The sequence below is a fragment of the Epinephelus lanceolatus genome, chromosome 2, assembly GCF_041903045.1.
Source record: "Epinephelus lanceolatus isolate andai-2023 chromosome 2, ASM4190304v1, whole genome shotgun sequence".
NCBI lineage: Eukaryota > Metazoa > Chordata > Actinopteri > Perciformes > Serranidae > Epinephelus > Epinephelus lanceolatus.
In genome coordinates this window covers 5,083,794-5,111,095 of record NC_135735.1, presented here as the reverse complement: position 1 = coordinate 5,111,095, position 27,302 = coordinate 5,083,794, and the positions used below count along the sequence as shown (strand labels likewise).

Here is a 27,302-nt window from a genome sequence, read left to right as displayed (position 1 = left end):
CCCCCCGATGCTTTGGCGGGGTAAAGTAGGAAAATGAGATTATACAAGAAGCTTTAAATGATATGAATGTGGTGCAGTGAGTTATTGCTTCAATGATACTCTCTGGATTAATTTAAGGTAGAAACTCTGTTGTGCACGTTCTATATACTGAACCTTTAAAGTGTGTTTCAGCCTGGTGGCATCCCCACACTCCCACCTTCCCTCCCTCCCTCCTTTAAGCTGCCACAGGTAGAGCACACCAGGTGTACCTGTTTAAACTTGCTGTGTAATTTGTGGATTAGCAGATGCCTCTAATGGCTAAAATCATCAGAGCTTTCCCTCCGCCACAGAGAGGAAAGACATGGAAGGGAAAAAAAACAAAGAGGTAGAAAAGTAAGAGTAAAGAAGAGGATGAATCTTGAAGGGGAAACTCAGCTATCCCACATATGAACTTAACATGAATATATGTAGAAAACATTAGGAGCTTTTCCTTCATACTGACTGGCAGCCCCTTTTCACTCTATCAACAGTCGTATCAGTGCTTCTCTTTTCTAATGTGTTTGTGTCACTGCTGTGGTGGCAGACGAGGGCAAATGTGCAAAGACGGCTCAAAACATTTCTTTAGGAGCAGCTTAAGAAACAATGCCAATTCAAAAACACTTATGAAAATCCAAAACAAGTAAAAAGTGCTGTGCAATTGAAAATGTGCTGCAGAAAGCCAAAACAAATAAATTGGCTGCAAACGCGCTGCAAATACAGAAACATAGTGCTGCAGGGAGGACGTTTTTCTTTAGGCCAACGTGGAAGTTCAGTCTCACAGACAAAAAGCCCAAAGGGATTTTGGATTACTGCAGAAAATAAACTTTTGTTTGGCAAGATAATCTTCACAAATTAACACTTTTATGATAGTTGAAACATAAATGCAATCGCCAGAAGTAAAAAGCTAACCATTGGCTGTAAACAAACTACGGTCGCATGAATGTTGTCTCATTTAGCCACTTGTTAGCAACCGACACGTAAAGGCTTCAAAATTTACAAGTGGGGAACTTACCAGCAAATTTTGTGCCGTTGAACAAAACCTGAAAGTCTCTTAAGCTTGTGACGACCTTATTTCAGGCATCTAACCAAAAACCTATTGACTACAAGACGAGGGAACTGGGTGTGCTAAAATGCTAACTCATTTTCGAGCCCGGTCTCAATCCGAAGTCGTTGAAATCAGGCAACTGGGCAGTGACTTGCGGGATCAGAAACCAATGAAAAAAGGCATCCTTTAATGTCGGCACGATATGCAGCTGGTTGCCGTTTTATAACAGTGTCAGGGGGAAATGTGGCAAGACAAAGACGTAAGTTAAGGTGGTGAAAGTCTGACTGGGGCAGGCAGGAGGGTGTGAGAGTGGTGTTCACTTCCCGTAAGATTCTAAAGCCAAACCCTGTTCTATTTTTCCTAAACCTAACCATGTGGGAGTTTTTTTTGTTGCTGAAGGAAGTCAATTTGTGGTGTTGTACAGACGTAGTGCTTTTATTTTGAAAGAGACTGTGTGCACGTAAGTTGACACGGCATCCCAGAACAACCAGCACACCCAGGGTACCTTGCATGTCATATGTGGACGTGGAAAGTCCATGACCAAACGTCGATATGTGACGAGGTCGGAGTGAGAATGTGTTGTATTTTCTGAACACCCCAGTATATCTTAGTTTTCACTTAAAGATTCGGAAGGACCTAAAAAGTCAAACAAACATGAACGTCTCATGTCAGCAGAAGTCTGTTGTTTATAGTGCTTAATCCAAGATATACTGCACTATTAAATTCTCAATGCGCAGCAGTTTTAACCCTCACATGACCAACTCTGCAATCACACAACTGTATGAGCTGTCTGATGATTTAATGGGAAGTAGGATACGATGTCATGATAAAAGGATCTGCCTTTTGCCCATCAAACACACCTCATTTGTAGCTGTGGGTGCTGTAGTTTGTCCTGCCACAGGTATTCGGCTTTTACACAAGAGCTTTGCATGTGTAATAGTATTGATAAGGTACCTGAGATTTGATATTTGAGCAGTATTTCTTTTTCGAAACCTTTATTTGTGAAAAATAAATATGTTCCCTACAAAATCAGAAGAAGCTCAAGTTCTCAGATGCTGTTTGTTGTAAAAAGTGAGTCTGAAAGCGACAGACTTTTGATTTAAATCTGAAACTTTCTAATAAAAGAAGTAAACAAATCTAAACCACATTCACTGCCAACTTTGGACACTTTGAAGTTTTCAGTTGTCAGTGTTGTGGACTGATTTTGGTCAGTGTTGAGGTTTGATACCCAGCCGCAGGTACACGTATTCCTAAAGATAACACAGATTTAGTTTTTGTCATGTGTGAAGTCCCCCTCCTCCCGAGAAACACTCGACACAGACACTGACACATTCCTGACGGCACAAGGCATAACTTGTTATGGAGGCTGTTCACAGAGCTGTGTTAAGGTGAATCCAGACACACACACTGGGCTGTGTGCACCAAGAGGGGCAACGTTGATTTAGGGCATTACTCAGACAGAGAGCGAGGAGAGGGGGAGAGAGGGAGAGTCTCCCCTGACTGCATTAGGAGAGCCTCCAGCCTTTGTGATTCCTTTTGATCAAATCTCTGTGAAAGATGAGTGTCATGCCCTCTTCCAGCCAGCTGTGAGGGGACTGCCCTGTGACTCTGAGGGGGTAGACATGTGTGTGTGTGCGTGCGTGTGTGTGTGTGTGTGTGTCTGCGCGCGTGAAAGAGCACGCACACCTCTATCGGTGTGTGTGTTGTGCGCGCAGGCTAGGGAGGGAGCAGGCAGCTCCTGAGGTGAGAATGCCGAGTGGGAGGATCTCATTCCAATCCCCTGTGCCCAGTTTCAACACACACACTCACACACACACACACACACACACACACACACTGAACATCTTGAGTAGTTTAGAGCCAGTCCACGGCAACATTAGAGGAGAGAAAGCAGAGGAGGCGTGTGTGTGTGTGAGAGTGTGTGAGTGTGTGTGTGTGCGCTGAGCAGTGAGAGTAAAAGCACAGTGACTTCTCTTTTTTGTGGAGTGTTGGTGGCTCACTGTGTGTCAGTGTGTGTGTGTGAGAGAAGACAGAGGAGCAGAGTACATGTGTGTCTGTGTTGTTGAAGGAGATGCTGCTGGGTGTGATGGCTCTTTTGCGTTAGTATTTGTGCGGACAGGAGAGTTGGAGGCAGTTGTTTTCTGGGACTCGCGGGGAATGGCAAACTCCACGGTATCCTTGGAAACATCCGACTAAATGACAATGGCCGAGGTAAGAGAGACGGCTTTTCACTGCTATTCTCCGTCTGCTCTCCTGCTCCTCTTCTTTTCTTCCTCACACACACACTCACGCCGCCTGCACACATAACAGGATATGTTTAACAAAGACAAAGTGGAAGGAGTTTATGTAGATCAGAGTGACAAGCGGGAGGAGTGCAGACTTTTGAGAGGAATATAAATGTTTTATAAATTAGGATTACAAACGTGTATGCGCTACTTTATGTCTGACAAGACACGAGTGCTGATGTCGACTGTAGTTTTGCTGTTATTCCACATTTATCTCTTATATCTCTTTACAGTTTCTTGTCACAAGTTGTCACATGGTGATCTACAGAGCTGGGAGCCAAAACTTAAAGCAATATTTCTTTGATACCTTGCTTTTGAGAGATATACGTTCTCAAATGTTGAATGAAACGATCCCAAACACAAGCAGCTCTAGAAAAACTTTGTCTAAGTAAAATAGTATGAAACTGAATTTAATGGAGGAACTATCTGATGAAAGACAAAGTGAACATGATTCCAAATCTGTTTTTCGTACCCAGATTTTGGTTTTCAAAACTGTAAGATTCCTTAAAACTTTCTTCAAAAGCACACACAAACAAGAAGCTGAAATTTCCGTGACTTTGAGCCGCTCACAAACACTCGGAGTGAAATTGAAATGTGAGCCTCAGTCACTGTGGACAGAGATTGTCCTCACATGCCTTCAAGAATCCAGAGACAACTCCCGATAAACAGAAACAACTCCCCTCTCAGTCATCCTCTGTTCTCTGTTTCATCCTCTTCTCTTAAATCACACCCTGAATTTTCATTTTCACTCTGTTTTGATTCATTTTATTCAATTTAATGAACTTTTTATTTGTGCATTTTATTTTATTTTTACATTCCTGCACACCACGTCCACCTTTGTCCTAAAGACAATACGCTCCGGTGAGGAGAAAGGTGTTCGAGGTGCGAGAACCAGCCTCATGTTCTTACCTGGGCCTGCTCTCCATCCACCCGTCTACCTGTCTGTCCGCCTGTCTGTCCGTAGTTCAGGCGAACAGAGCAGCCCGGCCTGCTGTAGCCCGCTGGCTGCTGGCCACAGCCTATTGGAATGTAATTTAAGAGCAGCCTAATGTTTTGTTGCAGCCATAATGTAACAATTAGCTGAGCTGTCTGTGTGGTGGTGGTAGTGGCGGTGTCGGTAGCGGCAACACACTCTCCATGCCTGTTGTGTGTACTGTGTGTGTGTGTGTGTGTGTGTGTGTGTGTGTGTGTGTGTAATCAGTTGGAGGAGAAACAATTGTGGTTTATTCTCTGTTACATTGCAGCGCAGCATCCAGACAGGCTGCAGTTCAACTTCCACAACTATGAAAATTGATTTAATGATGAAACAGATACTGTGTGATCATCAAAGCTGAAATAAAAACAGAATTTGTTTTTGTTTCCGTTGATTTGAAAAGCAAATTCCACTTACTTCCTTATTTATTTCTTCCGGTTTGAATGCCTCTTTTTTTTAAAGAATGTATTTATGTGTAAATATAAATCTAAAAGAGACTTTCTTTACGTGATTTGAGCCTCACAATAACCACAATGTTCATGAATTAAAAACTCCAAAAATGCATCTGATAGGATGCGGTGACTATGAAATAATTTTATCAGTAGTTTAATGCATGAAAAATAGATTCATAGCAGCTATTTTTAAAGCAAACAAGTGAAGTGTAACCTTAAATATCGCAGAGCAGAGTTTTATTTTGCAAATATCACAATAAATATTAACCATCATAAAACAAATAGAATCCTAAAAAGCATTTGTTAAATCATGATGAAGCTCTGTCATAATTTTGGCCTGTGAGGTGTTTTTTTTTTTTTTTTTTTTTTGCTCGGCGCACATTTTATGCCCCTCTAACAGGTTGCCTTTTTCATTGTGTGAGAGGCCATTACTCCTGCAATCCATGAAAGTGATTTAGATTTATTTTGTGTGTGTGTGTGTGTGAGACAGAGATGTGAGTGGAGTGGCCCTCTGTGGCTTTCCTTTAACACACTCATGTCCTATCTCTTTATTCCTGCTGCTATCTCCCTCTTTCTATCGTTTGTTTCCTCTTTCCACCTCCAGCTCTTTCTGTGGGTGTCTCTCTGTTCTTCTTTAGTGCTGCAGGGCCCCGGGGCACAACACACACACACACACACTCACTCACACACACACGTGCGTAACAGAGAACGACACACACAGGGCCCCTGCTCGTCTTAACAGAGTTGCACTTGGCTTTGTGTGTGTGTTTATGTGTGTCGGCCGTGGCGACTGTAGCCTGCCAGCCTCGTCAGCTTCATTAGCTTCATGATGGTCCATCCGTGAGAGGATGAGGAAGGGGGGAGGCAGGGTGTGTGTATCTGCTCCAGCCTTTTACCCCCTTCAGCGTCTCCTCGAGCTGCGATCCGCCCCTCCTGGCCCCAGCCTACCCCCTTAACACCCCCCGAACTCCACACGCACAGCAGCCACCCCTTGCGTCTGCTCCGCGCTGCCACCAAAAGGCTTGTGAGGATTTGTCAGCCAGATGTGACAAGATTGTCAAGAGGCAGGCGAGGAGAGAGGGAGATCTGATATTAATCAGAGCGTAGCTGGGAGCCAAACTCTCTCAGACTCAGTGTACTAACATGTTCCCCTCATTTACTCCCTCTCGGAGCCAAACACTCCCTCCAAGTTCTTAACGGGGAGCCACATACACCAGGAAGCCAAGCAAACTTTGGCTCGCCTGCTTCTTCTCCCCCCCCAACACATTGTCTTCTAAGATTTTTTTCTCCTCTTTAAAGAAGCCAACCTTTTCCTCATGGATATTCAGGTAAAGCTTTGCTACCTTTTTGTCTGTGTTAGTGTTGAAACATGTAGTGTGTGTGTGCTGCCTTGTGATTGACTGCTGGATGAGTATGAAATAATGAGTTTTTCACGCTGTCTTTGGGCTGTATGGACTCTTAATAGGCTCAAACACAGCCTGTCACTACTTGTACTCGCCCAGGCTTTAGCTGGGTTTGTCTTCTCCTTTTCAGGTCCAATGCGCTGTTAAAGAAACGCTCATGGTTTTAAGTTTTCTTATAATCTGAGTGTGTTTCAAAAGCTGTAACTGACATAGAGTTTACTTTAAAGGAAGCTGTTAAAGGCTGGATGGCTTTGCAGCTAAAAAACTTGATGTAATCATTTTGGGGAATCTCACAAGTGAGTGGTTTTTATCTGGTGCTGTGTGTTAAAGTGCTTCCTCTGTCTTAGTGCGGTGACATTAAATCATACGCTGAGGCAGGATCACGTTGCCTGCTGAGCAGCTCATGTATCGTAACCTCGCTTTAACTAACACTTGTCATCAATTAACATTTTACTGCCTCGCTGTCACACACACAACTCGGTCCAAGGCGTGATTTATTCATGAGACACACACTCACAGACACACATAGAGCCTGTGATCGGCGGTGGGGCCAGGTGTAACCATGAGTTTTGGTGCTGAGGTGGTTTTATTGGTGGAAGTGTGTGTTATTAGCAGGGTATCTGAGTGGTACCAGGAACACTGTCCTCCCACTAAATTCCTGAGTGTTTTCTGTGTGTTCTGGCCGGGATAAGATATTTATTTCCTCTGTGAGTGTGTGTGTGTGAATGTTCAGCCTTTTTTTGATCGCTGTGCTCCAGTTTGTTTGCTTTTTTTGTTGCCATGTAAATATATGTTGTCCTTTAATTTCAGAGTAAAGCGTGTGAGACATGTGCTAAATGCTTTTGTAGTTGTTTTATTAAATTCCAAAATCACTGTCAGTTTGGCTCTCAGTTTACAGTTTACTGCTTTCATATGTCATTTCCTTTGTAGCTTTAAAGTTAAATACGTCTTTTCTGCAAATTTAAAAGCAGCTCCATTTTATGTCGCAATAATTCTGTTAGTTGATTGTTTTCACAGTTAATTAATCGATCGTTTTGTCGTTTGAAAAGCAGAAATTGAGGGAGACAAAATCCATCACAAGTCTCCACAGCCTGCGGTGTCTTTTTGAAATTCCTTTTCTGTTTGACCAACAACCTAAAATCTGAAACTATGAATTTAATACTGATAAAGAACAGAAAATAACTACATTTAAGGAGCTTTTCAGTGAGTGTTTGAGTGATCGATTAATTAACCGACTGCACCAGCTTTCTAATAAAGCTCCATTTATAAAGGGTGTATGAATAGGAACTAGTTTCTTTGTATTCATGGTTAATAAATGATTTACTAATGCTTAATTAATTATTAATAAACCCTTAATCAAAGCAGCTTTTGGGTTGCAAAGATGGGTGTTAATCCTAGGCACCATCCAAAAAGATTTAGTAACCTGTTAATCCAAGAGTTTTCTTATTAATGTCTTATAACAGATCAATAAAGCATTAGTAACTTATTTATTAATCATTAATAACTCATTAGTTACAACTTATTAATGCTTTATAAAGGGTGCATTAATGGAAAGTCAAGTGACAGTCTGCAGGAATTGGTAGCGTTTTGATCTGCAAACTAACCGCACAACCTGTGATAACAGTTGTTTGCACATATGTGAAATAGGAAAAAAAATTATTATTGATAATAATCATAAACAGCACTATAAACCGTTATCTTAATGTCACTGCTGTTTTTCACATGAGGTGTCAGAATCATTTCCACCTCAGCTCTCAGTGTGTGTGTGTGTGTGTGTGTGTGTGTGTGTGTGTGTGTGTGTGTGTGTGTGCTTCATGGAGAGTCACCACCAAAGTTTTAAAGGAAATATGTTTAATTTGTACAAAAAGTGAACCGTAAATGGATAAAATCTGCTCCGTGCAGCTCAGAGATTATTTATATTTCCCATCAGGAAAAGTCTCCCTTCCTTTATTTCCCATGTGCCGTAATTGTCTTGTTAACTGATTAATGGCTGATAGTAAAATCTGATCTCACTTGGCCGTCAGTCTGCCTCTTCCTGCGAGCTGCTGATCGCCCTGTTGTTATTCACTCTTTGGCACCAGCACCGCTTGTTTCCCCATCGAGTGTCAGTTGGTGCCGGGCTGCTGCTAATTGATTAGTTTTCCAGCGCATTAGGCCAACAAGTCCCCGTCCATCCCCGAACTGTCTCTGTCCAAGCAGCTGTTCACTTCTGCTGAGCCTCTAAAGCACCGTGGCTACTCAGGACATATGGCAGGATTTTATTTTAAGAGCCAGAAAGGACCATTTCATTTTATTCCTTGTGTGTGTGTGTGTGTGTGTGTGTGTGTGTGTGAGAAGGATGTCATGGCTGTAGCCCAGCGGTGGGATGAAGATGATGTTCCACTTTGAGCAGATAGAGCATAGCTTCTTTTTTTTCTTTCTGTTTCTGGTTTAGAGAACATACTGTGTTTTTTACACAGATTAAAGATTAATTTATAAATAGATTGAATTTTATAAACTCTTGCTTCAATCCCAGCATTGTTAGATGAGATTGAGAGGCCTGAGAAAACAAATTTGATCAGCTGGGTTGAATTTTAAGGACTCTAATCATATACTCGCTCATTACAATACCATGGAAATTATGTAGACAGGTGACTTTTATCTGAAACGTGTCACTGGTGTCTCTTGTGTTTTTCACGGAAAGTTATTTCATACACACTCCTGATGTGGTCGTCATGTGATGCCGTCTTGTTGTCGCCCCTGCCTTCTTCACCTCACACTTTTCTCTTTCCTCAACCTCACCTTCCCTCTCTTTAACCTCCCCTCACGGCCTCCACTCTCCGTCCTACACAGCCTGACCCCTGAGTGTATGGTCAGCCGAGCCGCCTGCAACAAATAGACAGACGCTGAGGGACTGAGGACAAGGAGACCGAATGTGCTTTGACTTTAGAGAAATAGTGTGAAGGTTTGAAGAAGTAGAATCTCTAAAGAGACTCAGACAGACCAAGGCTGTATAGGTCCATTGTATCAGGAGATGAAAGATTTTTTTTTCCTTCTCAGGTATGTTTTAAAAAGTATTTCAGTCCTCCTTACTATTCAAAATCTTAGTTTTACATGAGTCTCAAACACCCAGTGTGCAGGATTTAAAGGATTCTATTGGCAGAAATGGAATATTCATAACTATGTTTTATAATTCAATTCAATTCAATTCAATTTTATGTATAAAGCCCAATATCACAAATCACAATTCGCCTCACAGGGCTTTACAGTATACGACATCCCTCTGTCCTTAGGACCCTCACAGCAGATAAGGAAAAACTCCCTTTAACAGGGGAAGAAATGGTAGGAACCTCAGGAAGAGCAACTGAGGAGGGATCCCTCTTCCAGGACGGACATACGTGCAATAGATGTCGTACAGAACAGATCAACATGATACATTAACGGTAATCTGTATGACACAATGAGACAGAGAGAGAGAGAGACAGAGACAGAGAAAGAGATGCAGGTAATGACAGTAGCTTACAACAACATTAATGAAAGTAATAATATTATAATTAATAATAATATATTATTATCTGATAGTATACATGTGTGACAATAATCATATGTGTATAATAACAGTAGAAGTATATAAATCACCTGAAACTAGGAACTGTTGTGTTTTTGTTATCTTAGAATGAGCCGTTTATATCTACACACAGAGCATTCCGCCATGTTTCTACAGTAGCCCAGAACAGACAAATCAAACTCTTCCTCTTTGCATTTTCACATCGGCCACATTAGTCTTCACTGCTAAATGTCACCAAATCCTACACAGTGACCATTAACTTAAATCCACTTGCTCATTCCAGAGCTTTCAACCACTTCTCACAGTCTTCATCAGCAGATCGCTCAGTTGTCACGGAGTAAGTTTAGTCGTCAACACACGGCCTGTTCAGACTCTGACATGAGGAAAACTTTAGTAACTGGACCGCAAGTTAATTTGTTTTTTTAAGATTGCTGTTTCCAAGGTGAAGACTGAACGCTCACATAGAGGTTCTGAGTTAATAAAAATATCAGATACATTCATCTAGTTGCCCTCAGTTAATACTGTGCATAAACTTAACAGGCAGCAGGGAGGCAGTGGAATTTTTTTGCTCCAGGTTTTGCCTCACAGGCTTAATGCAAGCTGCACTGACTCTCTTAGAGTTGTGCTCACCAGTGCTGGACAACTCCCGCCCCCAAAAAACAAAATTTATTATTATTCTATACATTTATATTTATTGTTACACCAAGAACAAGAGCCAACAGCTTAGCTAACATGCAGTAATATTTTTTTTAAAGCCAAAAGAATAGGATTGTGTGAATTTGTTTTTATGTCATACTGCGCCCCTTTTCATTTTCTTTACCGCTAATTTACGCCAAACGTTAGATACGAAGACGGACAGAGCCTTTTGTCTGTATTCTGCATTCATTTCGTCCATATTTGTGCACGTTTCCTGAAAGCTTGCAGATACGGACGAAGCGTAGCAGTACCACCAGAGATCGTGGGGTCAGTGTAGTGTAGTTGAAGCGAGATAAAACCGCAGGAAACACCAGACAATTAAATATTGGTGGAACGAACTGAATGGGTAATATAGTGAAAAGAATTCACCATCCACATGTTGGTATGTACATAATGGCTACACAAACCACCGTCTGCAACATTGCCTCTGATTAAAGGTACCGTATTACGACTTCATTCACCGTCGGCTCGTTTGTTGTTGTGTAAAACTATTGACTCTGCCCTCTAGTGCCATCTAGTGGCTGTATCTATGCCAACACAAAGAATGCATGGAGGCATGAGGGCAGCGACATTTGACTTATCTATTTTCATATGTAAATGGAGGATAAATGAGCCTTTACTCTGATGCTCTCCGCATACACTCCATTATGTTTGTTTGTTTTTTTTTTAAGTATCAACGCCCCACCTCTTGGCGGCCGCCTATGTGGCCTGTACGAAGATCTGCCACTGGTGCTCACACTGCAAAAGCAACCACAGCAATTTGAATAGCATCATTTTTTGTTGCAGTACCAATAATATTCTTTATGTTTTAATTAATGCCCCCCTGCCCTCTGAAAACATCATTTGTCATTTATTCAACAACATGCACAAACTAAATGCTAATTCAGGACATGTGTAATGAACTCAAGGTGTGTGTAGAGGTGTTTGGGGTTGATGAGTGGCTGCACTGTTACACATCATTGATACAAAGAAACGACACCGTGTTAGCTTTGGCTTCAAAAACCCTGAACCAGCCGCGTCATTCTGTGCAATTAGTCTTCTTGTCATCGACCTCAGTGATGCGTGCGAGCAGCCGTGGCTTTGTTGTGACAACAGAAAAGAGAAAGAGATGGTGGGGAGGCTCGGTCACCAAGAGCCACTGTTGTGTCGGCCCGCCCCGCGCTGCCATACTTCCTCCTCTTCTTCTTCTTCTTCTTCTTCTCAGGAACTCATGAAATGAATCTCTAATTAAGATAAACGACCCGGAGCACAGTGTGCATTGGAATTTGCGTGTGTGTGTGTGTGTGTTACAGGCTGGTGAGCAGGCAGGGGCACCTGATTGAGATGTATATTAGGGGGAGCAGCAGCAGGAGGTGTGTGTGCACCCACAGTGGGATGGGATTAGCCTAATTGGGCCGTGTTGGTTCTTGGTGCTCTGTAATGATGGGATTATGTCGCTGAGAGATGAGCAAAGGGGTTTTTACACCTCACCACTGTCCGGAGGAGGCTGAGTTAGCCAGCCGGAGATAAAACCCGACAGAGAGGGCGATAGAGAGAAAAGCAAAGCAAACGGATGTCATGGGACTGAAGGCCGGAGCTACCACGCTGCGCTTCAAGGCCAGGTAGCTGCCGCCACCTTCATCTCAGGTCAGTTTATCCTTCCTAATGATGAGAGGTTATTGGAAGGTGAAATAACGTGATCCCAGATCTCAAGGACAAGCCCAGCCTCGAGCGCAGAACCAAGCGGCTGACTAAATGAGGAGGAGGAGGAGGAGGAGGTCCCCTACCCATCCACCCACCCGCACTTCTCTTCCTTCTCCACTCGTGGAGAGGCAGCGAGCTCCAGCGAGGGGCTAAGCATGCCGCTCATGTATACTAAAACCCCACTGATCATGCATTATAGATGCAGAGGGAGAGAGGTGGCGTAGCGCAGCCACTCCGAGGTTTTCAGCATGTAGCACTAACAACACTGGCTTTGATCATAAATCTGATGATGCTTTTCCCTCAATTCCTGGTGTGTAAATGATTTTTTTTTTTTTTTTTTCCCCATCCAAGGCGGAGAGAGTCATTTTTAGTGTATCAGCGCGCTGGAGTCCTCTCCGCAGGGTCGCTGCCAAGTCAGCAGCTCCCCACAAAACTTGACTCATTACTGCCATTCACTCCTCACTTTGAGTCTCGACATGTCTGTCCACGTACTGCATGTTTATCCTGAAAAGATAAAACCCATTAGCAGACGAGCTAATGGACAGAGTCTCCTGACCTGTGTGTGTGTGTGTGTGTGTGTGTGTGCCTGCCTCAGGCATCGATTGATTGAGATGGTTTTGGTGGTCCAGGTGTGTCCGAGGCCTTTCGTTACTGTAGATACCACCAGCCCTGCAGCACCACTGACACACACACACACACACACACACACACCTACCTGTGCTAACGCTGCTCTCGCAGGGCAAACCAGGCAATGTGCGATACACAAAGGGAGAGCAAAATTACTTAAGGCAGCAACGTTCTTTCTTTTAGTTTCCGTGGGCAATTTGACGGTCGTACATTTTTCATGGAGCTGTGTAAGATAAGCAGAGCTACAGCCATGCACACACTCTGACACTTCCTCTCCTGCACAGTCACAGCACGATGAGATGACAGGGCAGATTTTTGATTAGTGCTATTTAGTGTTATCACAATGCTGCAATCTCAAACTTGAAAAATTTATCAAAAAAAGTATCAAAAATTTGAAATTGAGGGCATAAAAATTAAAAAAAATATATTAAAAGAAAATATAACAGGGCTATAAATGACAACGACAAGTTTTCTTTGCTCAGTAACACTAACACTAGAACAGCAGTAGTAAACATTAAAAATAAGAGAAAGCGAGACAACGTGAGTATTAAAAAGGTTTCAAATTTTCAGTCGAGATGTGTCAATAAATCAATATTTCTGACAACACTTCTGCTATTATTTTTCATACAAATATGTCCACTTGAAAATGTTATATCTTTGGAAAAAGGGTATGACGTCAGTGATGCCAAATCTTTGATGTTGGACACAGAAATTTGCGCTGCAACCTTTTACAGTAGCGGCTCAGGTCTCAAGGTTGGATTTAGTAAAAGGTAAACCAAATAAAACATCTACAATATTTTTATTTCATGAAATGCTGGAGCCAAAAGGAAAAAAAAATCTGTCTTGGGTTTGAATAATTCAGTCAATATAAGCTTGATCTGCGTCATAAAAGTGTTTGAAAGAAGAAAATACTGAATATATATTTGTTTTGGACTGAAATCATGAATTTGATTCATATCAAGAAGCACAGGGAATTTTAAGTGATAATCAGGTTCTGAGGAGGTTAACACTTTCAAATAGATACGGTGGTGCTGTGTGTTGTAAAAACAGGAATTTATTTTTATTGCATGCTCATTAAAAATAATAAAAACAGTTTTTGTGTGTGTTAACAGGCGATCTGCTGCACTTTGGTGAACTGTAACTGCGACAGCTTCAAGCCTGGGAAGCTGAAGAGGAGGCAGTGTGAAAACTGCAAGCATGGCTGGGTAGCACACGGTAAGAGCTCACTGGAGATGCACACTCTTTTTATTAATATGAGCATTATGTGTTTTTATTTCCAGCAGAATATATACTGTCTCACTTCTAATATTATAATAGTTTTGGTTTCATTTGAGTCTCTTGTCTCTGGAATTTCTGCCTTTTAAAAAAATCAGCAGCAACATATCTTTAGAAAACGTTGTCCTCTTTGATTAGGATGTCACACAGTTTCCCTCGAGACTGTTTTACCAGTAGAAAAATTAAATGAAAACTGTTAACTGTGGATTATCCGGAGTGACCAGGACACTTTGTGGAAAAATATATTTGACAGGTGGGATACAGTTTTTATTTTAAGTCCCAACTCAGGTCACAAATCCTTAACTTTGCATCATTATGCAGCATTTCCCAAATCTAATGCGGAAATTTACAGAATTAATAAATGCTGTTTAACTTTTGTATTTTATTACTTTCAAACATACAGTAAAATAAATACAATAAAAATGACAGGTGTTATTTTTGAAACACAAAAATATGATTATAGAGCTGAATATTTTGCATTTTATCGTCTAATTTTTTGTTGACCACAACAGAATCTAATGAGGTGTCGTCTGTTGTCTCTCTGATGATCTGCACCGACACCTTTTACCTCCCACTCACACAACATGATTCTCAGCATATGTATTGTCAGGAATTTTGATTTGATTGCGCAATTTTTTCACAGCATGAGTTTTAGTCTTTGGTCGAGTCAAAAGACTGACGTCACTGGTGTTAATATTAAAATGGTGTTAAACTGGTGTAAGTTAAATTTAATGTTTCAAACATTTGTGTAATCTTACGCTAAAAAATGTATTTTCTGCATCATCAGCACGTTCAGTTTGTTTATCGCTGATTATGTGCACATATTTTAAGTAGAGCTCTGCAAAATAATCTTAAACATTAAGCAGCATCCTTTAAAATGTTGACTCATGCATTGTTTTCTAATATTCAGTCGACGTTATCAACTGTAGCATGAACCTGTCCAGATGGTGCATATGTGCTCATGTGATCCTGCACCTAAGGCAGAGTAACACTGAATCTGTGGCATTGGCATTTTGTAATATTAATGAAGGAGTACACATTTTATTTTTTCAACTAATGTTCTCATATTTATTATTTATTGCCTGTATAGTATTCCAATATTTTTTTTTAATATATAAATCACATCTCCAAGCTGTCAGCTTTTCAGCAGTGAACAAAAAATAAAGGGTGGGAATTTAAATTTTAATATACGCACAAACCACATTTTTTTCTGTAACAATACATTTTGGTTTTGTCCCATAATAATAATAAAAAAAAAAAAACCTCATTGTTTGTTGATGTTCAGTCTAGTGTTGTTTCACAAAATCTAATCCCGTAAAATGTGATGTGTGTGTTGCAGCCCTGAGTAAACTGAAGGTGCACCACATGTACCAGAGCAGCCAGGTGGAGATTGTGCACTCCAACGTGGTGTTCGATATCTGCAGCCTGATGCTGTACGGCACCCAGGCCATCCCCATCCGCCTCAAGATCCTCCTGGACCGCCTGTTCTCTGTCCTCAAGCAGGAGGAGGTCATCCAGATCCTCAATGCACTCGACTGGACGCTGCAGGACTACATACGAGGATATGTGCTCCAGGTGAGCAGAGGGCGGGAAGAATATTAGGAACACACCTCCACCAGCCGGGGCTTCTGAACACCAGTACAAAAAAACTGTTCAACATTTTGGGAGATGTGCTTATTTGCTGTCTTTGTGAGATGGAAGCAGGGGGAACCAGCCTCGCCTGGCTGTGTTCAAAATTTAAAAATACACCTACGAACAACTCTGAAGTGATGTGCTGAGACTATTTTTTGGCAAATAACAGGGTGCGATGACTGTGTCACAGTGAGGCTGTCAAGTTTGGGACCGTTGTGCCTGTAGAGACCAGAACCTGCCATATCTTGCAGGAGGTGCTACCGTTGCAGACAAGCGCAAAGAAATGCTGAGAGCCAGGGAGACTGAAAAATCACACATTAAAATTCACAATTTGTTCTTTTGAACAATTCTGTTCATTTGCATGAGTTTTATAATAATAATGACAATGACTTTATTAAAGACACAGAGAAAGGTCCATAGCATACACATTAAAACAATCATCTATGTACAAAAATACAATATAATTAATACTATATATTTAAAAAAAGGACAAAAAATACCCAACACTACATGGTGAATATTTGTATAAGAAGACAAAATGCAATTAGCTGCTCCTACAATCAAGCTGGAGAGCCAGTGGCTCCACAGTCACAGTGAAAACCGGTCAGTGAGCGTTCAGTCTTCACCTTGGAAACAGCACTGGGTCGGCCGAGGCCTAGATGATTTTCTGAAACAGAGAGCTGCACATATTGATATATAGGATTTCATGTTTAGGCAGGGCAGGTAGGCACACAAACATCGATATTATAGCGTTATTATAGGTCATATTAAGTCTTTGCAATTTGCTCTTCCTGTAGGAGCGCCACAGGTGGGCAGTATACAGCGTTGTACAAAATGCTTTCCAAAAAGAAAATCTTTACATTAACTGAGCACGTGCTAAATTTGTGAACAAGCATATTAGCTTGCGCATACAACTTGCGTCACTGTCTGTGGATATCTTTATCATCAGATAAACCATGTGCAGGAGTTACAGAAGTAATGCAACAAACTCTCATCCCAACTCAAGTATTGCCACTTTAAATATGACGCCTCCTGCATCAGTTTTGGACATTCAGGGACAGCGTGTTTTTTCAAAATGCATTTACGTTTTCACAGGAAATGCAGTTTCTGTTTGACAACTGCAGTCTTTTTCAAGATAAAATTACAATATAGGTATAAAACTTCCTTTTTAGGTTTAATTTCAGAAACTAAATCATGTTGTTAGGTTTAGAAAAAAACATTTTGCTTAAAAATCACACAGGAAATAAACTGTGAAAGTGTGGAGTTTGTTTGACCCATCCACCATCACTCCTGCCCTCTACAGACTTTCTTTATATTACAGCAGTTGCCAGCAAACTGATGCCACCTGATGCGTATCAAACCACTGCCAATGGCACCCCTGACTGACGCTGACGTCCACTGACAAAGTGCTGGTATTTAAGGAGTTGGGAGTGAGAACAGGCTGGGTGTTAAAGGCCTGTTTTTGAACTTTAGACAGAGTCATGCTATCTGTGTTCCCCTGCCTCCAGTCTTTATGCTAAGCTAGTCTAACATATCCTGACCTTTGCTCTGTGCTAACAGACACAAGATTGATATCAGTCGTCTCGTCTGAATGACAGAAATAAAGCAAACTATTTCTCAAAATGTTTAACTGTTCCTTTAAATATCAAAAACACTTCCAACATAGCACATTGTATAATTTATTTCAGGGTGAAAGAGCCTCTAAAGGCCAACATGCAACCCCAAAACTCTGAGTGAGTGTGAGTACATGAAGGCAGAGACAGAGGGAATTTCTGAGGAAGACGAGGGAGGAGGAGGAGGGAGAAGAGGGGTCAGGAAAGCATGGCCGCAGACAGGAGAGAGTAGGCATGTGATGTAGCGACCAGTGCCATGAACTCTCTTGGTACCCCGCTGATGCTTGTTGCTGTGCTAGCACCAGCTCGGGGAGGTCTCCAAACTGTGCCGGGTAGATTTGTAAATATTATGTCTTTTGCTTCAGATTTCCTCTCAAGCTGGAGCCAAGCCGGCCGAGCCGAGCCGAGGCCTGGGCTGCAGGCACTGTGTCAGAGCAGCGAGCTCTCACTTCGATTAGTACATCATCAAGTATTCAAGTTGGGCTGCGTTTAATTCATGTTAGCTCATCTAATGGCGAACGTAGAGTCAGAATCCTCGACAGGCGCCCAATGAATGCTCTGTGATGAAATATTAATCACGGTTACGGCACGAAGCCGCTCCTCACTTTCAAAGGCACTCGAACTCACATGTGATTACTGCTGGGCTAAGGGAGAGAGGACCGCTTGATCAATGTGAGCCGCCCTCTGATCACCCCTCCCTAACTTGCGTGTCTTTATATATGTGTGTATGTGTGTGTGCGTGTGGTATGTTTGTGCACGTATTTATTTTTGCACGCCTTTGGGAGTGTGTAAGCGTACGTGTCTGCTGGTACGCATGTCTTGACCGGGATGTGTGTGTGTTCTCTGTCTGCTTCTGCTGATGCAGAGCGAGTAAATCCACATGATTTAAATGAAGAGAAATGACCTGCGAGATGAAACACTGTGTGTCTGTGTAATGAGGGTTCTCAGGGTTCTGCACTGCCCGCTTGTATTAACACTCCATCTGATTCCTTTATTTAGCTGCCATGCCAGTCTGCTTTATAGGGTGTGTCATCTAACCCTCTCTGAATATGTATGAGCAACCCAACAGACACTTATAATGCTAATGATGAAATTGCTCTCTCTCCTTTCTCTTTTTTTCACTCTCCCTCTCCTTCTCAATCTATTTCACACCCCTGCCCTCTCCCCTTTCCTGTTCCGTGCCGCTGTTCCCTTTCTTCCTGCCCTGTCTGCAGGATATAGCAGGAAAGGTACTGGACCGCTGGGCCATCATGACGTTCGAGGAGGAGATTGCCACGCTGCAGCAGTTCCTGCGTTTCGGCGAGACCAAGTCCATAGTGGAGCTGATGGCTCTGCAGGACAAGGAGGGCCAGGCGGTGTTGGTTCCCAGCACCCGCACCAACTCAGACATCCGCACTTTCATCGAGCGCAACACCCCACGCACCGCTGCCAACCTCTCCACATCCAAAGTTGAAAAGCTGAGCAGCAGCAGCATGCACCACTTTGAGAACTTTGTCAACAGCATGGCGTTCATGCTGCCCTTCCAGCTGTTAGGCTCTGTTCCTGCACCGTTTCTGGGCTCACCGACCGGGGCACCACAGCAACAGCAGCAGCACCAGCAACACCAGCAGCACCAGCAGCCATGCCGCGGGTCAATGGAGCAGCAGACTCAGAGACGAGACGATCAGTGTCGGGATGGTTTAGGGAGGGACAACCCGCTCTCTCTTTCACACCCTCCAGAGAACAGCCTGCTGGGATCCAGCTCCGTCTCATATACTGGTGATCTCGACCGAAGTGGAGACAAGACGATGGACAGCCTCTCCACCACCACTAAGATCGAGGCAGAGGACTTCTCCACGAGTGACAACTACTCAGATGGACCCTCCACACCGTGCACACCCTCTATGAGCTCTGATGTAACACAGATGTCCCCCGATGGCAAGCTCCGCTCTCTGGACAGGAATGGGAGCGGTGGTGGAGGGGTCTCAGGAGGCGGTGGGGGAGGATGCTCTCTGAAGAAGGGTCGCGTGTTTTGCAACGCCTGCGAGAAGACATTCTACGACAAAGGCACGCTGAAAATCCACTACAATGCAGTGCACCTGAAGATCAAGCACAAGTGTACCATTGAGGGCTGCAACATGGTGTTCAGCTCGCTGCGCAGCCGCAATCGCCACAGTGCCAACCCCAACCCGCGGCTACACATGCCTATGAACCGCAACAACCGGGACAAAGACCTGCGGGGCAGCTTGTCTGCTGACGAGAGCTCTCAAGGAGAGAAGAGGCCTGAATATGGAACCCCCATCCCTGTCTGCTCCTCAGAAAGCCATAAGTCAGTGCCCAGCTACATGGTGAGCCATGTGGACACCGGCTCTAAACTCCACAGCAGCTCGTTCCCCAGCATGGGCCAGAGTGGCATCCTCTTCCCTAACCTTAAAACAGTACAGCCAGTCCTGCCTTTCTACCGCAGCCTGGTGACCCCGGCAGAGCTCGCCAACACCCCAGGAACACTCCCCTCCCTCCCTCTCTTATCCTCCTCTGTGCCCATCAAACCCATCATGGCCCCTGAACCCTGCATGACAGACCCTATACCAAAGAAAAAGTCTCGCAAGTCAAGCATGCCAATAAAGATAGAGAAGGAAGTGGTGGAGCGAGATGAGCAGATGGATAAGGGGAGCAGCTCTGAGGACGAGGCTCCTCTACAGGGCAGGGACAGGGAAGAGTGTGATGGAGGTCGAGCAGAGGGGCACATGTGTGCTGGGGAGGAGAGGGAGGCCAGAGGGGCTTATGCTGGTGAAGAGAAGGAAAGGGAGGGCACCAAGCATCTGTTGGACCAAACTTTAGACAGAGAAATGACAGCGAGGGAGGACAAAGATGATGGGCTGAGGCAAGCTGAAACAGGGGTCATCACCTGCGCATCCTCCCCTTTTGAGGACAGACTGATGGACAATCACTGTGACAACAATTTACTCAGTCAGGAACCCAATGGCAACGAAGAGCGGGAGGACAGGGAGCATGCTAACTCTGACAAGATGTCAGAGCTCAGATGGGATGAGGGTGAGCACAGGCTGACTAACGGGGGCGCTCTCCAGCTCATAGACCGTGAGAGGGAGGGATCAGACGGCTGCGTGGACGACTCCGATCTGTCTCAACTCGACCCCAACGCTGACCTGCCACACCACTGTGAGATCTGCAGTAAGACCTTTAAGAACCCCTACAGCGTCAAGATGCACTACCAAAATGTCCACCTGAAGGAGATGCACATGTGCACGGTGGACGGCTGCAACGCCGCCTTCCCCTCCCGCAGGAGCCGAGACAGGTGAGAGGCAGCCATGTTTGGGGTTCTGACAGATGTAGTGAGGCCCCAATCAGACAGAACGTGTTTAGCACAGGGCGCACTGCACTGCCTTTTCAGTCGAAGCTCAGTGCACATTTTGTAGCCTGCTGCATCTTTGTTGCTAGGCAACCACTAAATCACAGCTGTTATACTGTAAAGTTAACTCAAAGATCTGTACCTTCAAATCTGCGTTAAGAAAAGGACAGGTGTAGGGCTCTTAGGGACTGGACACAGGGAAGCAGAGATCCGTGTGGGTACATGAGACCGTCAGAAAGAGGAGGGGAGCACCAACAGCTGGTCCAGGCGCTTTTCTTGAATATTAATCGTTCAAGCTTAATTTTAGGATGAGTTGGAGACATTCTGACAACCTGATTATGGTTGGTAAAAAGTTGAAAGTATGTCTTCCAGCTTGCCTAGTAGGGTGACAATGAATGTGAGCTAACATTGGCTCAACACTATACAATACCACGTGTTGTTATCGCCACTGCAGAAGGCCTGCCTCTCAGTTCATCTGATTGGAAAATAGGAAAAAAATGGAAATGACATCAGGCACGTAAAGCCTGAGTGTTGGGAGTACCCCAGGGTTCCATCTTAGGACCGCTGTTGTTTAGCGCATACATTAATAACCTTCCATCCGTGTGTGATGAAGTGGGGACCCTGATGTATGTGGACAATACGGTCCTGTATACTAGTGGGAAAGATCCCAAACAAGTGGCTGCTAAGTTGTCATTGGCAATGGAAAAAGTTACACAGTGGCTTCAGTATTCCCGTCTCACCCTTAATACTGACAAAACAGAAAAAAAAAAACATTGTCCGGCTGCCACCAGCTGATATCACTATCTGACCTGTTGAAAGTAGCTGTCTGAGTTATGAAATGATTCTGTGCGCCCTGTTCCTCTGTCTTGTCGCAGCTGTGACCCCCCACCACATTTCCTTTACTGATTCTCGGTCAAACGTCTCTAAAAGCTCTGACAGATGTGTAAAACGCAGAAAATCAAACCTGTTCCGAAAATTTTAATGACGGACGAAAGTTTTGGACAAATTCACAAAGAATGAACTGCGGCCGCTGATAGCACCTTGAACTGCACTTCACTTGCACCCGCAGTTTGCTCCGTCTTAACGTCCTATTCACAAAGCTAATGATATACCAGCGCAAACACACCCACAAAGTTTGGCAGCTGAGTGCAGTTTGCCCCTGATTTGCTCCTGATTGCAATTAGCCACACATGGCAAAGTATAAATGCTGGCTTTGCGCCAAGAACACCGTGGCAGAACAATGGCAGACTTTGTTTGGTAAAGTACTGAATAGTGTAAACCCTCATGTAGTGATGTCTGCTGGTGAGTCAGTCTAACAGTGTCGGATGGGTTGAGGCTGTGGATTTGACCAAGTTTGACCACTTTATCACTATTCCCTCTCACTTGTAGCTGTTTTTTCGTTATCTTTTGAATTTAATATGAATTATGGAACCGTTTTTGTTCACGTTTGTTTCCCCCGTTCCGTAAAATAAATTATTGAAAGTTGCTTTTGAAGCGCGTGACAGAAGTGCGTTTTGAGAACGACCGCAGACTGTCACCTGTTCAACGCATCAGTATCTTCGGATGCCATTAAAGTAATAATGATTATAATAATAATGTCAAAATATTATTTACAGACTGATTTAACAGACGATCACTGCTGCCACGATCACTGGAAAGTCTGGGAGAAAGGCTTCCACAGAGGAGCGCCCAGTTTGCACCAGCTTTCTAAAGACGTTATTAACTTCACTCAAACTGCGTGTGGCTATAAGCGCTGGTGTGAGTGAATTAGACGTTGTTTATCAGTGAGGCTCATTTGCATAGAAAAGGGCAATTTTTGCGCCAAATATATGCATATTACCTCATTTAAATATGTGCAGATAACACCAGAGCACTGAGACGCAATCTGCTTGGCAGCGCAGTTAGTGGAGCATTTCACCCTCTGCGCATGCTTTGTGAATTAGACGGTATCTGTTTGCTCCATTTTTACCGGTTTAGCGGCCGCAAAAGCCACGCAATCGTTTTGTGAATTAGGCCCTCAGTGCGCAAACGTGATTGACACAATGTGAGGTCATATTTCTTTTTAAACATGCGACAATTTGAGATGTAAAAAACGGACGCAGTGTGCAAAGGCTTTAAGTTTAAGGTATTTTAACTCGAGGCGTTGAGGGTGCTCCTGCAAAAAGACAAGGTGCATATAGTGTAAAAATGTGAGGCGCTCAGCAATGCAAAAGCAGCGAGCAAAACGCTTCACTCTCATTACCATTACAAAAAGCCACCCCAGGCTGCTAAAACTCACTCTGTCTGATCAGGGCCTTAGCCTGTATGTTTTACTGTCTCCAAAGGAGCAAGAATTCAGATGTCACCTTGGTGTTGCTGTTCAGTTCATTCATTTTGCAGTTTCCTTGTGGTTTCACTTAGCAGACACCAGCAGATCAGTGGTTCTCAACTATAAACGTGAATGTGCTGGCAGGAAGGAGGAGCTGAAATCAGCTGCTCTAGTTTGGTTCGAATGGAAATAGCAGACTCTTGAACCCTTAAGCTCAAATTATACTTTACACAGAATGCAGTTGGCAGAAATGGAAAAAACTTCTGATTCAAACATCATTACAATGTCTAAAAGACATTTTTCTAATGCTTTGGCATTTTCGGACGAACAGCGCCTCAGGCAGCTGAGCATGACAATAAGAATGTTTCTTTTTATGGTATTTCAGGGTGACTCGGACAAAAGACATTCACCATGTGGTTTTAAACACATCTCACTGATTTGTTTTTTATCTACAGACACAGTGCGAATTTGAACCTGCACCACAAGCTGCTGACCAAAGACTCATTCAGCCCAGCCAACACCCTGTACCTGCCCTCATCCCACTGTAAAGACAGAGACTCTGTTGGCCTGGACTACTACCAGGACCAGCGGGACCTGCTCCATCGAGAACCAACCAGCCAGACCTCCGTCATCTTCCGAGGACACAATCGCATGGGCCTGGTCTTCCCAATGAGCAAAATGTCCACTGCACCAAACAGTGCTGAAGCATCTCCCCTGGGAGAGATGGAGGGATTAGGAGGAGGAGGAGGAGGAGGAGGAGGTGGAAGTGGGGAGGATGGGGCAGTGCTGGACCTGAGCACCTCCTCCGCCGCTCCACCTCGCGGCGGCGGCAGTGCTCGATCTTCCTGGGACTCAGATGGTGCCGGCAGTGAGGAAGGGGAAGGGATTGAAGAGGATGAGGAGGCGCTCCCCATGGAGGACAGTGAGGAAAGCTGCGATGGGATGGGTGTGGGGGGGCCTGGGGGCGAGGAGTTGGCACTCGGGGGAGAGAGGACCCTGAGCTGCATTGGGAATGGGCAAGGCGGACTTCAGGGAGGTGGGGGTGGATCTCCGATAACCTGCCACGTCTGCCAAAAGGTCTACAGTAACAAGGGCACGTTCAGAGCTCATTACAAGACTGTCCATCTGCGACTGCTTCACAAGTGTAAAGTCCCCGGCTGCGACACGTCCTTCTCCTCGGTGCGAAGTCGAAACAGGCACAGCCAGAACCCGAACCTTCACAGGAACCTAGCTGTTAGTTCAGGTGCCACCATGGACCAGGAGTAGAGATGTGAGCTCATATGCCAACATGACTGATTTTCCTAATTGTCTTTTTGTTGTTGTTGTTGTTTTTGGGCACCTAAAGAAGGCTCACCAATTAGCACTTTTTAAGTTCCACACCGTCATCCATCCTGTCATCATATTTCAGAGAAAGAGGAGCAAAAACAAGTACAGAGTTCTTCTGCTGTGACAAATGAAACTCGATTTTGTAACAAATAATTTTTTCTGCAAGGCAAAAATTTGATAAAGCTTTTCACACACCTGTGTTTACACATCAACACACAAAGAATAACTGAAACAATCACTTGTCAGTAAATTAATTTTCAGCATTGAGAAATACGACCTTAAAGGAACAGTGTGAAGGATTTCGTGGTATCTAGTGGTGAGGATTGCAGATTGCAACCAGCTGAAACTTCTCCCATGCGCCGAACGTACACTCAACGGTGAACCATTAACCGTCAATGAGTTAACAATATTTTTGAGTGGTTACACGTCATGCTATGGGTTAATTTTGCTACTCTACAGTTTAACATTACTGGGCTGTGCACCACCCAGGTCTGGTGGGAGCTAACTAACTAGCGGCGCTGCTCATTTGGCGATTACCGCCAGTAACGCCATCCCAACCCACCAACCCTGCCTGTGGAAACATTGTGCCCACCCTCCGGTCTCAGCCCAGCTCCCCCTGGCGAGTAAGTGGCTCAATTTTGAACTGTTAAACCTTCACTGTTAGCTTTGGTGCCACCCTTAGCGGTGTCACAGGGCTAGTGGTGCCAACATACTTAACAGTGCTGAAAGAGTACTGTGGCTTGAAATGAAGCCGCTTACTCACCGGGATGACCTCAGGGGAGACTGGAGGGTGGGCACAATGCCTCCGCAGCAATGCGTTCTGCCACTGGGACGACGTTACAAGCTGTAATTGAGAAAATGAGTGGTGCTGCTAGCTAGCTAACATTAGCTTCCACCCAAACCAGGTGGTTTGCCCAAGGAACTAGAGATCGGAGGGTGTGCAGTGGGCTCGTTTCCACAAGTTAACATGGCTGGCCTGCTGTCTGACAGCAAAGCCAACAGAAATAAAAAAAAGAAGACATTTATATCACAAAACATGAAAATTTCACCACCTCTAAACGATGGCACTAAAGCTCACTGAGGCAAAGGAGGTTAGGCTTAAAGAAAAGGTTTCTTGTATTTCACGTCTTTTTTTTTTTTTTTGCATCCTTAATATTTAATATCTGCCAGTATATTCCCTTAAATCTCACACACTGGACCTTTAATGAGTCTCAATCTTTTATTGTAACGCAGTACTGATTTCTTTGCTTTGGTTTACCTACAGCCCAGGTTAGACTTAAAAAAAACATTAGTATGAACTGAATTTGTCCTTGTGTTGTCCAGGTGAGAGTTGAGCCATGAAACTGTGTCACGGGAGTTATTTTTTCTGGTGTTTTTGTTGTCACTTGTCCACATCTTCCCTGTGAAGCTGTGCTAAAATGTATTGATCAAAAGCAGTAGTGAAGTAACATGTGTCTCCATGTGTCATTTCATCCACCTGGACATTCAAAAATAGTCTTTGTTGAGAAGCTATAGTGTTGTGAGCTTGACCAACAAGTTATTGTATGGTGTTAAATATGATCCGTCTTTACTGTTCTGGTTGTTGCATAACTGCTAATGTTGACCAAAGATTTTTTCAGTCCACAGGTGTGTATATAAACCCTTTCGTACTGTGTGAGGGGTATGCAGTATTAAAAGGGCCCGCCCACTCGTGTCTCATCTACTTTGTGATTAACAGCAGTGTTAAGGGGTGGGCTCGGTTGTAAAATAAAATCCACCTAAAACACAAATAAAACAGAACAAAAAACTGCTTTTGACTGATCGTGGTGAAAAAAATCTTGATTTCGGTGGTGTTTTTGTAAAGAAACCTGCTCGTGGGACTAGACTTGATTAAGGCATTGCTCTTGTATTATTTGTGTGGTTGCTTGCAGTATCCTGACTGACTGGACCAACAGCAGGAAGAGACGCTGTGTCTGGAGGCTAGAAGCATGTACTGTGAATGAGTCAAACACTGAGAAATAATAATAAAAAATGCAATTTATAAGAACGGCCCCACACATGAGCACACCCTAAAAAAAAGAACTGGTAAACAAAATGTTTATTGAACTGTATATTCTGTGAATAGAGTAATTTGTTATCTGAAAGAAACCAAAAAATATACTGTATAAAATAGGTAAATTTCACCACTAACATTACATGTTTGTTTTGTTTTTCTAAAAATGAATGAACAAGAACATTGTGTTGTACATGTCTGATTATTTTACACATGGTCTACTGTTCTGGTTTTGCTCTGCATATTTTTTTTTCACTCTGTATTTAAATGCAATGGGTCGGATTTAAGATCCCATCTGTTTGTTGTTTGGATTTGTTAAAAAAAAAAAAAGAAAAACAGGAGCAAAACTGACATTTGTTGATAGGTGTTCATGTTTCCTTTGATTTAGTGTTACAATATTCATTCCAATTAAATAAAAAGCCATATGTTTGCAAGCCTCACTCCATTCAATTTTCTACCCATTAAACAAATAAACACAATCATTACTTGTATCATTGTGAATGAAATAATGAAATGTATTGCTCTGTATAATATTACACAAGTTTAGCACAAATTTGCTCATACATGGAAGGTTTTGGGTCATCACATGTCGTCAGAACAGTTCCAATGCGCCATGATTCAACAAGTATCTGGAACTCTACCGGAGAGACGATCACCATTCTTCCAAAAGATATTCCTTCATTCTGTGTTTGGATGATGGTGGTGGAAAGTGCTGTATAGAGACTCATTTATGCTCAACGTTAAATGCGTACATGAACACGAACGGAGCTTTCTGTCCATACTCTGCATTCTGTATTTGCGCACATTTTCTGAAAGCGTGTGGGCAAGGAAAAAACAGAGCCAGTGGAAATCATGGTGGCAGTGTAGCGTAGCTCAAGCGAGGACACAACAAAGATATTTTAAATATGGTGGAACGGAACTAATCTGTCCGCGTCATGATGTATTTCATAGCCTCACCAATCCAGTCTCACTCCGAAGTTGCTGAAAACCGGCACTTGGTCAGTGACTTGTGGCGTCAGACACCAACAGAAAAAGCCA

The 27,302-nt window shown here is 43.5% G+C and overlaps 1 protein-coding gene across 2 annotated transcripts; it reads left to right on the top strand.

Moving 5' to 3' along the window:
* The first annotated feature begins 2,911 nt into the window (after nucleotides 1-2,911).
* On the top strand, nucleotides 2,912-26,743 carry bnc1 (basonuclin zinc finger protein 1). Of its 2 annotated transcripts, none has more exons than XM_033628588.2 (5): nucleotides 2,912-3,274; nucleotides 13,842-13,944; nucleotides 15,344-15,579; nucleotides 18,464-20,544; nucleotides 23,362-26,743. In XM_033628588.2, exons 1-5 carry the CDS (start codon nucleotides 3,260-3,262, stop codon nucleotides 24,170-24,172), a joined length of 3,246 nt encoding a protein of 1,081 aa, XP_033484479.2. In that variant the 5' UTR covers nucleotides 2,912-3,259; the 3' UTR covers nucleotides 24,173-26,743. The 2 variants fall into 2 exon arrangements, with proteins under 2 accessions (XP_033484479.2, XP_078029637.1); XM_078173511.1 differs by lacking the exon at nucleotides 2,912-3,274 and adding an exon at nucleotides 5,125-6,101.
* Nucleotides 26,744-27,302: the final 559 nt, after the last annotated feature.

Bases quoted from the DNA above. Each gene is read 5' to 3' on its own strand.
- bnc1 (XM_033628588.2), top strand. The intron at 13,945-15,343 runs GTAAGAGCTCAC...TGTGTGTTGCAG, and splicing joins GCATGGCTGGGTAGCACACG to CCCTGAGTAAACTGAAGGTG. The intron at 20,545-23,361 runs GTGAGAGGCAGC...TTTTATCTACAG, and splicing joins TCCCGCAGGAGCCGAGACAG to ACACAGTGCGAATTTGAACC.